The sequence below is a fragment of the Micromesistius poutassou genome (genome assembly GCF_964030765.1).
Source record: "Micromesistius poutassou genome assembly, chromosome: 17".
NCBI lineage: Eukaryota > Metazoa > Chordata > Actinopteri > Gadiformes > Gadidae > Micromesistius > Micromesistius poutassou.
Window position 1 is genome coordinate 6,195,236 of NC_140287.1, and position 14,072 is coordinate 6,209,307.

The 14,072-nt window shown below is 46.8% G+C and overlaps 1 protein-coding gene across 1 annotated transcript in view; it reads right to left on the reverse strand.

Moving 5' to 3' along the window:
• Positions 1-14,072, reverse strand: part of eipr1 (EARP complex and GARP complex interacting protein 1) — a 31,761-nt gene that overhangs the window by 4,645 nt on the left and 13,044 nt on the right. The window contains exons 6-7 of the mRNA XM_084481698.1: positions 9,496-9,632; positions 1,135-1,302 (exon numbers count right to left, since the gene is read on the reverse strand). Coding sequence (XP_084337824.1) covers positions 1,135-1,302; positions 9,496-9,632 — 305 coding nt within the window. The remainder of the gene's footprint in view (positions 1-1,134; positions 1,303-9,495; positions 9,633-14,072) is intronic.

Here is a 14,072-nt window from a genome sequence, read left to right on the forward strand (position 1 = left end):
GGTCGACGGAGGAGGGATCAAGGAAGACACCGATATACAAGCTTGCAAATTTTCTCACAAATACAGAATTTGCGAGAAAAAGTAAACTGTCCGGATTACATTGATGTCTGGAATACCATCCTTACGTTACATCCTTCCTGTTTTTTTTAACCAGTACTAACTGGTGAAGCTCACAAGGGCATCCAGTGCGCTGTCCCCTAACATGTGTTGGGTGGGCAGTGGGGAATGCCTCAAACACTGGGATCCACATGGACCAGTCATTACCGAGACCCCCCACCCGCCCTGAGTTCCAAGTTCAAACCCAAGGCCTCCTCTCTGCTGTGAGGCGACAGCAGCTCCGTCCAGCGAGGTCGACTCGGCGCTTGTGTCTTCTGTTGTGTTTTGGCGAATGCTGTCTGTTGGTGGGCGTAATGAAGCTCACTTACGTCCTTACTTCTGTGAAACATATTACAAGGCCTCGGTCCTGACGCCATCACCGTCCTTCAAACACACCCGCACGTTCAATATTGCGAGTATACCACGGTTAGCAACTAGAATGGATATCTAAAGAAAATGACGTCATATTGGTGGGCAATTCAGGTCTCGGTACAAAGCGCTTTTTCTTTGCTGTATCTGTTTTCCTGGATCGATGGCGTCTGGCTATGAATTGGAAGACGTAGACACACTCCTGAGCAACGCAAACGGTAGTCGAGAGACCGCAGCAACCGCCTAGCAACAGAGACGCCTCCCGGTCCCTGTTGTCGAGTCAGCCATCCGACTTGTGCTAATGCTCGCAGGAGATTGCGGGGTTTCCCACACTGAGTGAATACCACACATACAAACAGAGAAACAAGCTTTGCTTGCTCAATCCCGTTGTAACCGAGATATTCACGGAATTCCAGCCGGTTTGGCCACTACGTCCGCACATTTCCCATGCATTCTTAAGCAAGCGGCGAGCGATGGTTGTGATCAATGGCGCAGTGGTATTCATAGTGATTTGAGCATGGCTAGGTGGGCTGCCATGCTGACTTGATCCTGTTTCTTAAAGGTCTGGCTGAGCGATCGGGCTGCTTAGGGCCGATCGGCACTACCTGTGGTACGTGTAACACAGTATCATCATCAACCCCGTCATCATCATGGCCCTCCCGTACGCACCAGTGGGAGTGCTCCTCCAGGCTCTTGACGGGCTCCTGGACGTTGCGCACGTCCCAGAAGCGCACCTTGCAGTCGTCCCCGCAGCTGGCCAGGTAGTACTGGCGGTTGGGGTTGAAGTCCAGGTCTCGCACCAGCTGCCCGTGGGCGTTCTCTATGCAGTAGATCTGACTGGGGACCAGAGAGAGAGAGAGAGAGAGAGAGAGAGAGAGAGAGAGAGCGCAAGAGCGAGAGAGAGAGAGAGAGAGAGAGAGAGAGAGAAAATTTTACACCACTTCATGACAAATTGTTTTCCAACTCTTGATTATATCCCTCCCAACAATGAAACCTGCCCAAATACTGTAATCGACCAATGGTTATTTAATGGGAGCGAGAGCGCGCGCGCGAGAGAGAAGCTAGCCGGGATTGAGAGGGGAAGAAAGCAAAGTGAAAAGGGAGGTAAGGGACAACGACAGAAAGACAAGAGAGAAGACATGTACCAGTGAATGAGAGAGAGAGAGAGAGAGAGAGAGAGAGAGAGATAGAGAGAGAGAGAGAGAACATACCTCTGGGAAGTGGAGGAGCAAGAACAAAATGGAGGAGAGAAATATGGAGGCGGCATGGGTGAGAGAGCGAGAGTGCGAGGGCGAGAGAAGGGAGATGACAGGCGATAAAGAGACGTCGGGGCGGCAGCGCGGAATGGAAAATGGAAAGATGAGGAGGCCGGGGGTAGAAGGGAGAGGACGAGATGGGGGGGCCGGCGTGACAGAGTAGGGGACCAGACAAGAGACACGGAAAAGACGGGGAGAGAGAAGGCCAGAGAGAGGAGAGAGCACAAACAAAGGATCCCTGGGAACTAAATCGAAGCTAGCCTCCATCAGCAAAGGCCTTGTTTGGTAAAAATCAAATACAATCCAGCCTGTGACTACGGCGGCTCACACAGACCCACATGCATGCAAACACACAGTCGACACGGCAGTGCGGGGAAACCCGAGGAGAAGCAGGACACCTGTCCTGTTCTTTGTCGCATTTGAATCTTTCCATTATAACCACCTTCTCCTTCCTCCGTTGCTTCTCCCATGGCTTAGATTCGCCCTTCCAACTTTCCAGCCGTTTTTTTGGCTCACCGTGTCCTTCTTGTTCTAAACTATGTCTAAGCCTCCCTTCTTACCATTTCCTACTTTGAGTTTCTCTGACTGTCTCTTACTTCTAAGCTCTAGAGTCTTTCAGGCGTTTCAACTTGCCCCTTTATTTTTCCCCTTCCTCCCCTCTGTTTTGCTCTTCGCTGTACCGTTAGCCCCGACAACACCTTGCCGCGGAGCGCTCCGTGTGCAGCAGAGTGCAGCGTGGCGCGCGGCGCCGTGGCCTCGTCGCATGCCACCAGCAGCTAGCCGGCTAGCTCGCCGCCCACTGATCGCATTAGGCAATTAGCATGCTAATTAAAAATCTCATTTAAATAAAGGCAGCGGGATAAAATGACCCGGGGCGGACCGCTGGGTTTCAATTAGGTCACAATGACTTTGTGTGTGCGTGAGTTCACGTGTGGGTGCGGGTGTGTGTTGTGTGTTGTGTTTGTGTTGTGTGTGTGTTTGTGTTGTGTTTGTGTTGTGTGTGTGTGTGTGTGTCACCGCTGCTGGACCGTGGCAACGGTGTCAACATGTGGGAACAGAGGCAAACCCTTTATTTAGACAACAGATTTTGGATCCAAGAGGTTAAAAAAGAAAGTGAAGATTCAAAATAGAAAAAAAACTAAACGGTTTTCCCATTTCCATGGCTTCAGGGAAAATGACCAATGCACAAAAAAAAAAGAACGTCAGGATATACATTTTTGTAAGTCGGACTGAAACACCCTCTCTCCGCGTGACCCCTGGTGCTGGTATTTGTGTGTGCGTGCGCGTGTGCACTCGTGTGCGTGCGTGCATGCGTGCGTGTGTGTGCGCACGTGCATGCGTTCGTGTGTGTGCGTGCGCGAGGTGCATGGTGTCCGTGTGTGTGAGGGAGAGCGTTTTGGGAGGGTTGGGGGGTTAGGGGACCCTGGGCACTAGGGTGGGCTGGTGGTAAACCCGACTCGGCATGGAAGGGGATGCGCCTGCTGTGTGAGAGAGAGGAAATGGAGCAGGAAATTGGGTTAGTTTCGCCATTTCCCTCCCTGGTGTCTCTGAGCAATCCTTTTCACACACTTACACACACACACACACACGCGTGCACACACACACACACACAAATATAAACACTTATACACACAAAAACATGAGAGTGTGTGTTTGCTCACTGATATACAAAAACAGTCCCTCATGCAGACTAATGGCAGTGTGATGGGGAACGGGGTGTGTGTGTGTGTGTGTGTGTGTGTGTGTGTGTGTGTGTGTGTGTGGGGAAGCACTGTGAGCCCTGGGACAAAGTGTAGTGGATTATGGTTATGGACGGCCTAAGCCAGCAAACACTCAATCTAAAATCATCCAGCCATCCAGGCTGAGGCCCGAGTGTATGCAGGGGTGTGTGTGTGTGTGTGTGTGTGTGTGTGTGTGTGTGTGTGTGTGTGTGTGTGTGTGTGTCTGTGTCTTTGTGTGTGTAGGATGTGGGATGTAAATGGAGAGACATGGGACCCATTACATCCATTACACACACCGTTAGGTGCACACATAAAGAATAGCGCAAAAAAAAAAACATAAAATAAGTATGGGGAGAGCTAATGTAGACTATTCTGAAGAATTTTGCATATGCACCATTCTCACACGATATGTGCCACACACACACACACACACACACACACACACACAAACAAAGACACAAACACACACACAGCACAGGCCCTGCTGGCTTAGCATGGGTGATAAATAGCTCTGCTGAGAGGGATCAACGATCGACCGGAACAAGACTGGGGAGAGACGCAAGCCAGGCGCAAGCGCACACGCCCGCATACACCTCGCTGTTTCTATGACAACTGCTGCTGGGAGGGAGGGAGGCGTTAGGAGGACGGGGGGTGGGGGGGGGCGGGGGGGAGTGGGTGAGACGAGACTAATCATTTCATCGCTCATTAAAGAAAAGCCCAGCTCTTAGACCAGGAGAGAGAAAGAGAGAGAGAGAGCGAGAGAGAGAGAGAGCGAGAGGAGAGAAGAGAGAGAGAGAGGGGAGAGAAGAGAGAGGGAGAAGAGAGAGGGGGAAGAGAGAGAGAGAACGAGAGAGGGAAGAAAGGAGAGAGAGAGTGAAAGAGGGAGGAGAGAAGAGAGAGAAGAAAAATAGAAGAGAGAGAAGGAAGAGAGAGAGAGGGAAGAGAGAGAGAGAGACAAAGAGAGACAGAGAGAGATGGGAGGGGGGGTTTCTGTGCATTAAGGAGAGCAACAAAGCGTTGTGCAGCTTTAGTAGATAGATTTAACAATGCAGCTAATCATCAATAATAATAATGTCGTCTATCAACGCAAATAAGGATATCGATAAAGATGTTGCCAGGTATTCAAAATATTGCGCCGAGACAGGGGCTGCTGTTATAGCAGTCTAATGGCGTGATTTCTTATTAAAACAGAATGCGTTGTTAAGGGAGAGGATGGCCGCGACGTGGCCATCGAGGGAGAGTGAGATGGGCTGGTGGGTACTGGGGGGATGACATGGGAAAAGGTCAGGCAAGATCGACTTGACAGGGATCAAAAAGGTCAGTCCCAAATTAACACACTGGCATATGGAATTATCACGCTTTCAAAATGAAATAAATAATAGTCAAATATATATATATATTTATATAAATAAATAACCTGTCATTTTGTAATGTAATGTAATGTCTATCCACAGCTACTTTACTTGTTACTTTAAGGTGTGTTGTAAACCTCAGAGATGTACACCAACAATGTACACATTAGACACATGAATACATGTGTATTCATGTGTCTAACGTGTACATTCTATCACAAACTTGAATCTTTTCAGCGATGTAGAGTTGGGCCGTGAAGAAACGATTAACCTAAAATTAAACGCTTTTGGATAGCGGTGGCAACGGTTTGAATATGTAAATGATCCAATATTAAAAAGAAAAGTGCCCGGGCCCTATCATTAAAACACACCAGCACAATCGCCCGCTGAAATATTGAAGTGCGACGATTACCACGGGCCATGAGTGGACCACTGGTGGGCGCGGGCAGCGGAACCAGGACCCCGCCGCTGCCACAGTCCTCCTGGTGCTTTGGAGGCAGGAACCCCTTACGACAGCTGGCTCTTAGCCTCATCCATGATGGAGCAAATAGTGCCGCTATCAATCATCTCTCCCTGTCTGGGCCGCTCGCACTTTCAATCTCTCCCTCTGTCGATCGTTGTCTCCTACGGTTTCTCTATCCTCTCTCCCTCTCTCCCTCTCTCCCCCTCTCTCTCTCCCCCGCCTCCCCCCTCTCCCAGACTCCACGGGGGAGGTGTAGAGACGCCATGCCTCACTGCAGCACTGCACCGCCACTCAGTATGCACCCCACAGTGCCCGGTGTGGCCATGGGCCTGACAGCTATGACACAGCTTGTGTGTGTGTGTTAGCGCGCGCGTGCGTGCGTGTGTGTGTGTGTGTGTGATTTTGAGTATAAGTGTGTATGAATATGTGAGTATTAATGTATGTGTGTGTGCATGTGTGTGTGTTAGCGTGTGTGTATGTGTGCCCCTTACTGTATACTGTCGTCCAAATGGAAATCAGGGGCGATGTACTGTGAGAACATCCCCAGTGACAGGCAAGCCGCAAAGGGTACACACACACACACACACACACACACACACACACACACACACACACACACACACACACGTCACACACACACGTCACACACACACACACACACACACACACACACACACACACACACACAGTGCCTAGTAGCTAGCCCTGCATGCCTGTTAGCTAGCCTAATATTATTCAAAGCCTTAAATAGGCCCTTGTGTGCCCAGGACTGACACACAGTTGACGCTGCAAACAAATATACCATGAGGACAAATGATTTCATCATGCTCCTACAAATGATTGCTGGGATGTATTTTATTCTATTCTATTCTTTATTATATTTTATTTGTGTGCACTCCGGTGAAATAGTACCATGTTTCTAAGCACATTTCCAGCAAACTACACTGGTTTAAATAATATTCTAAGTTAAAAAATATATACGTTTCAAATGAAAGACAACTTGGAGTTACCCATATTTGAGTTTTTCAAAGTTCTGCAAAAATAAAGTTTGTTCCCCTAAGGGGCCTTGGCCTTAAATAAAAGCAAACCCAAATAAATCTGACATTCAACGCTCAAATAAAACAATTGATATAATGTTATGACATGAACAACTATGGGCAGGGGAAGTGTCTGGATTTCCGACTGAAGATTTCTTCCTGTCCTTAATACCGGCATGGGACCCTCCATAATTTACACCAACGTTTCATATTGCATCAGAACACACTTCAACACGCTCCGTTTCTAGGTTTTACAAGTGGAATTTATCTCTGTATTTATTCCCTATTCCTGTTCCTATTAGCATTTTTTCCATATATACTATGTCATATACTATACTATGTCACAAGCTAGTAAGCTAGCACTCCTTGTCAGTGCTAGTAGTGAACGCTCCCGAAAAAAAGGGACAGGAGGGACAAGTGCCGAGGGGCCCGGGCATGACAAAGGGCCTGTAAAAAACAAAAAACAAAAAAGAAAATCAAGAGGCCCCAGCCTCCCTTTGCACGGAGGCCACAGGCCCATGGCCTCTCTCTTTTCATGCCTGCTGCATGCTATATTTATATTTGTCTATATACCGTAGGCCGTGTGTAGTGAGTAACCAGCGACCGCAATATATTTTCTTACGGCACTCTGCAGCACCAATAATATAAACATCAATAACGCGTCGTGTTCAAGTTCAGCCGATTTCCCCGCACGCTTTTCAGTTGGCCTGCGTATATTTCTTCTATTAACAATCCTTACTATCGTATCAAACATTGGACTTTTCTTTACAAGTCTGACCCCCGGCTCTCAGCAGCCCTGGTCCTGAGGAGAGATTGTGGGGGCCAGCAGTGAGTCTCAGGCCACCCAGGAGTGTGGCGCGATGAGGGGGTGGATTGTGGAGGCGGAGGAGGACTGTTGAGATGGTTGAAGGAGGAGAGTGATGGGGGATAAATGAAGGGGGAGAGAGGTAGTCAGGGAGTGAAGGGCGAAAAGGAGAGAAATACATGAGGGAAGAGAAGGAGGGAATGAGGGAACATAGGAATAGATGAGAGGGGAGAGATGAGGAGGTAGGAAGGAGAGGTGGGGTGGGGTGGGGTGGAGGGGCAGGAAGGGAAGAGGATAAGTCAGGAGATGAGAGAAAGAGACAGAGATGTGTTCCTTGGGATTTGAAGCGTAGGCATGCATGCTTTTGTATTCCTAGTGGGTGTGCACTGTATTTGTGTGCTGTGCATGTCATGGTGTTTCTGTCATTGTTTGTATGTATACATATCTGTTTTTTAATCACTCTGTATGCTGTGTGTGTGTGTGTGTGTGTGTGTGGGTGGTTCGAGTGTGCACATGTGTGGGTATACCACTGAGGTTGTCTGAAGAGCCAGCAGAGCGTGCTGCGATGCTGCCACAGCTGGCGCAAACACACACACACACACACACACACACACACACACACACACACACACACACACACACACACACACACACACACACACACACACACACACACACAATAAAGAAAGATGCATTGAAGATATGCACACACAGTGTGGTGAAAGCAAACACAAGAGAGCAGAGAGCAAGCTTGTCACACACAAGTCCTTAACTCATATAGACACACACTCACATGACTCACTGTGCTTATTCACACTTACATGCACTACAACCTCTTCACTCAGACAACATGTGTGCATGCAAACATACACACGCACACACACACACACACACACATGCACACAAAGTGTGCATTAGAGGAGCAGTGGTCAATATGTCTCAAATTAGTTATAACATTAAAGCAGCTATCTATGCTCCTCAAAATAAGTCACAATTTTCAACCAACCGGCCAAAAGACCACCAATCGGGGCTAGCCACACAGGAAAAATCTCGAAAAAGTCAAACTCCTGGTGGCCTTTCTCTGCCCAACTACGCTTATCTGCGCTTGCAAGATTGGACATACGTGGTGTGAGGGGCTTAGGACGGTGTTACGGTTTGTCTTTTCAAATTCTTGCCGTTTAGTAAAAATTCCTCTAAAAATCGTGCCTACTGCTCCTTTAATTCATGTAACTTATCATGTACTTTAAAGTAATGTTAACCGCACACCACTTTGACCGTGTAGCTAATGACCAAGCCCACCACTGTGAGGAGAGAACAATGAGATGGCTGTATGATACATTTTTCGCCGCTTAAAATTCAAACTACAAAGGATTCATGCAATGCAATGCAGTAGCATAGTGAGGTATTGAAATGCTATTCCCTTCATGATTTAGTCATTTTTTTGAGTTTCTTGTGAAAATGTATAGGCCCAATTTTGGTGAAAAATTCCAATTGGATCAACATAGGACAAACGTGATGATTTTGGAGAAACTACAGTATGTTGCTCCCCCTACTGGTTTCTCTTTGTTTTATTTTATGGCAAAGATCTAAATTTGTCTTCCAAAGCCCCCTCTTTCTCTCTTTATTACTCTCCCCGTCCCTTTTCACTCAGCCCCCTTCTCAACCTCTCTCTCCCTCTTTTTCTCCCTCTCTCACACTCTCACTCTGATCCTCTCCCACTCTCTTTCACCTCTCTCACTCTCTCACACTCCATCCTGTGCCCCATCTCTTGCCAGCACTTTGCCGTTATGGTGGCTATCGATCGGGGTAGGGTGATTATTATTCTTCAAGCAGAGCTGACTCTCTATCACGCACACACGCAGACCCCCCCTCTGACACACACACACACACAATCTTATCAGCTGACTACAAAATGAAAAACACACACACACAGAGCACAAAATCGCAAGGGTATTCACTGAAACAACACAATAGACATCACGTGAAAAACACATCACACACAGAGTGCGAGGTGGGACTGGTTCAGGATGATGATCTGAAGTACACAACTTCCACGTCCACTTACACATGGGCAAGCGATGCTTTGCAATCACTGATATAAAAAGAGAAAAACTCTTAAGAGATTAAGAGATTATAAGCAATGTCACAACAGCTGGGAAGAGCACCAAAACAGTGTATAGCATAAGCGGTTTCTGATTGGTTTAGAGAAGTGTCGTTCCCACAACCTCAACGTCGCAAATTCGGTTTTGCAGCCAGGATGACCAAACTGTAAAATGTAAATAACGGTTGGTCTTGGTGGAGGCTTGGTGCAGTCTTGGTGGAGTGAAATCTGTCCATCATTAGTTAGTCGTTTTGTTTTGACACAAGCCGAATGTGATTTGGGGGCCACAGCTCACCTCATGGTCCGCAGGTCCCAGCCCCGGATGGCCGTGTCGTTGGCGGTGGCCAGCTGGCTGCAGTTGTGGTGGGGGCTCCACTTGCCCACGGTGAACCTCAGCTGACCTTTGCCCTCCAGCGTGGCCGTGCTAGAGACCTTGGGGAGCGGGTAAGGGGGGGGGGAGGGGGGGGGGGGGGTGGGGGGTAGGGAGGGAGGAGTATACCATTATCAACAACACTGTTGGGAAACATCGTCTTCATTAGATCAACATGTGAACAAATATGAAAGAACACGACAAAAGGTTTTTCTCCGATACAATGTCCCTCTGGACTTTATTAAAACATACATGTATTTTTTATTTGATTACATGCAATACCGATGATGACATTTTGACATGCCGTCATGATGAAACTCTGTGCCTTATGTACCATACAGCAATAACTCCCGTAGTGTCTGGCTTCAGAGAATAGACGTGTTTCTATACTTAATCGAAATCTAATCACACGCCACACCATCAAGCAATAAACAGGAATGAGAAGCGCATTATTTTTCACCAGAGACGATTTAATTTATATACATTCTTTTCTCCGACACCTAAAAGTCAGTTTAAAAAGAAACTGGGAGTGATCGTCTCTGTCTTCAGAGAATCCCCTGTGTGCTAGCTGTGATGTACATTAGCTCCGACATATGGACCGTCTCCCCCCAGTCCCCCCAGCTCTCAACGGACAACACACACCTTTATTGAAAGTTATTGACAGGGCGAAACCCGCCGATCAAAGCCATCGGAAGGTGTTAGGCGCGCACGCACACGAGCACACACACACACACACACACACACACACACACCCCCAGTTGGCCCTGGCTGCTCCCTTGGTGGTGATCCATACGGCAGTTACTTAGGGCTCCAAGCATGTATGACCAGACCCAGAATGAGGGGCTAGTAATGCTCTTGCTAGTGTGAGAGGGCACAGCAAGTGGGTGGAGCTTTGTGAGAAGCAAGACCTTGTAAAAATAACAGAGGCACATCTGAAATACTCTGTATCATAGGATACATTTAATTTGATTACAAATTAACACAACTCGCCATTTCACATTTTTACAATTAGTTTTACTATATATTTTTTGTTCTTCCTTTCAATCAATTACAGCATTATCATGTTTAACATGTTTGCCTCGCAACCTTTTTACTTGGGACTATTGCAAAAACCTTGATTGTATTTACTCCTGGTAAAATTCATTTGAAATGTGTGCCGTTTAAATGAGATGCATCTCTATACAAACTGGGGTTACACAGACCAAAACGAAAAAATTGAATTCACTGCAAGTGTTTTTCACTACCCTGTGTGTTTATTTCCCACACAGGGTACCCTGAAATGCATTTGATTTGGAGATTCTGAACCTAAACACAGGAGTCTTAACAAAGGTCCAAGGCTTCTTGGTACTCAAGGAGGACAGAGAAGAGGTCCTTGTCCTCATCATCATCCTAAACCGGGCTCCTGCTTGGACAGAAAAGGAAACACACATAAAAAAAAGTAAAAAAAAGAAGTAAAAAAAACACACAAGTAACATTTAAGTGACAGGCAACCTTGTCCGCCCTAGATGATTCTTGGGAGTTCTGGTAAGGGGAAGAACATCTCCGGCCATGTTCCCAAAGTATGCTGGAATAATTTTCATTTTCAAATTTTACAGAATTTCATACAATAGTATCTATGCCAGACACACTGTTAAATATGTGACGAAGGCAAGTTGTATAGATGCACATGTCATACATATAACATATAATAAGTACATCTTTATAAATATTGTGGACTTATATTAGTTGAACAAGTTCACTTGTGATCACTAGTGATCTTTGAACAAAGGTTAATATTTTTGGAAATGAATTGTTATGTTATGCATGCTGCTCACAAGCAGTCTTTGATTGACTGAAAAGTAAGGCATACTCACTTTAACCCAAACCATTTACTAATGTTGACTTTCCACATTAAAGTAAAAAGTATGGGACCAGACCACAGTCTCAAGCTAGCTGATAACAAAACTGGATGCCCACATGACTTGGATTCATTTTGCTATCTACACTGCATTCCCTTTACTTACACGCAATGTTTTTGCATGGCAAGCTTGCATGGCTTCTACTAACCAGCCAGCCCTCTGCCATGTTACGTTTTCAGTCGCACGGAAATCTGCGACAAACTACATTGAGTCATTTGCGTTATTAAATTCATAGCACATAGAAAACATATTTTCACATTATCGTCACAACTTTTATTTACCTTTATTTTCTCCTCACCTTCTTGACATGTTGTTTGCTTCTCTTAGACGTCGCTGGTGCGGCAATTAATGTGAGAACAAACAAGCCCCTTCTGACTGTAGCCCCGCCCACCTGCAGGTGTCCGCCCACTTGCGGCTGTCTCCGGTCTGCAGAGAGACGCTGCTCTAACGGTTCAGCGGAGGGCTGCTCCAGGAGGGGCCGACCTGATCCAACGTGTGAGCACACTACACACTGAGTGTGTGTTGGGAAATGCGGAAGCATCCAAAGGAAACCTGATTTGAGTGGTCTTCTCCAGTGAGGAGAGGGAGGAAGATCCTCCTTAACATTGTTGAGAATAAAAAGTGTAGATTGCCCAGACTACTGTAATGAATTAATGCCCTTAAATATGACTACTTTAATGCCTTTGTATATATAATGTTTGTTTCCCTGTGTAAAGGGATATTAGCACCCCCTATCGCCTATTGGATATTACTTCGGGGAGGACGTTCCGCCTCCATTGACTCCCATTAATTTCTCGGGAACTACTGACGGCCGGTGGATAACATGGGGGTCAATGGGAGAGAGGAGGAAAGTCCTCCTCTGAGTGGGTGGGACTAGCTAAGGGATCTGAATTGCGTCAACGTCTATTCACGAATAGGCTGGAGCCCTGGCTGCGCTATGAACCAATAAGCAGGAGTCCTGGCTGTGGAGCAGCCCGGAGGGAGGGTTTATCCCCTCAAGTCTCTAGGCTACTTAACGAGAACCAACAAACCTGCTCGTATGCCTCGTTTCCACCGAGCGGTGCGCTACTGTTCGTTGCGGTACAGTGCGGCTCTGTTCGCTTATATTGGCGTTTCCACCGAGCGGTGCGGTTCGGTTCGCTTATATTGGCGTTTCCACCGCCAAAAGTCTGCCGAAATAAATACGCTGAGCCTACCTATTTTTCCGTCTGAAAGGGTGGCGAAAACGTGGAGTTACACTCGCCGTTATTCTGAAATCACTTTAAAAATATCAATTGTAGCTGAAAATAAACATACCAAATTACAACCAATAGCTTCAGTCATTGAGGGCAAAAATAGGCCAGATGATAGGCCCAGATTTTTTTATTTCGTTTTACAAATCAAGAGTAGGCCTGATTTGACTAATTGGCTTTGCATCCTTTCCTTCTGCCCTTGTAGTCCAAGACATGCTGCCCACCAGCTTTCAAAGTACAATGCTGCCACTGGTGGATTTGTATCAATTTTATTCACATAATTATCCATTTTGTAGTTCACCAAAACACCCTGAAACAACTTGATTCTCACATACTTATGCCACCATACGCCACTAACAGTGCAAGCAGGCCAATGGCAACCAAGCATGCAGTCCTTCCTCCCTCACTTAAAAAACCACCAGCCGCCACTGATACACACACATACACACACATGCCAAATGTAACATGTAAACACATTTTGAAGTGTTTGTGCTTTAAATGAGAATATCATGTAATTACAAGGCAATCCCCTGAAAACAAATACATTTCTGAAAGAGGACAGTCTGGCTCTCTGATCCATCCTTACCCCGTTGGACTACGAGTGTTTGTACGGTTATGAAACATTAAATTAGTGGCCTCTTCTTTTCTTTTTTTTCCTCTTGCTCCCACCTCTACTCCCTCATCACACGCCTTTTGTCCTCTGGCTCTCTCTCCCTCCCTCTCCACCCCCCTCCCCGTGGTGCTCCCTCGCCCCTCTCTCTCTCTCCCCTATCTCGCTCACCTCCCATCGATCGCTCCATCACTCCACTGCTCTCTGGTATACTCTCATTATTTCAGCTAGAGAGGACACAGGAAGGCATGGGGAGGGAGAGAGAGGATAGCGAGATAGATATATATAGATAGAGAAGATGGAGAGATAGGGGGATAGATAGGTTGAAAATATACCCCCTGTGTGTGTGTGTGTGTGTGTGTGTGGTGTGTGTGTGTGTGTGTGTGTGTGGTGTGGCCATGAAAAGCTGCGTGTGTGGGTGTGCTGTTTGAGCTGATGGAGATGTTTACATTCGGTTCCATGAGCAGTTCTAATTGATGATACTAATGCAGACACATGCAAGCGCACACGCACACACACACCCTGGTCAAACAATGCACGTCGGGATACATAACCCAAATTATCCTTTTTTTTTTTTTTAGGTGTGTGCGCAAAAACAGAACTATACTATGATCTCACACACACACACACACACACACACACACACACACTAATCTTGGCCAGGCCCTTGAGAGAGGACAAATCCACGTGCAGCTGGACAAGGCTGAAGATGAACACATCAACCTCCCTGTGATGGAGGAGGGGAGCGGAGGAGAGGAGCGA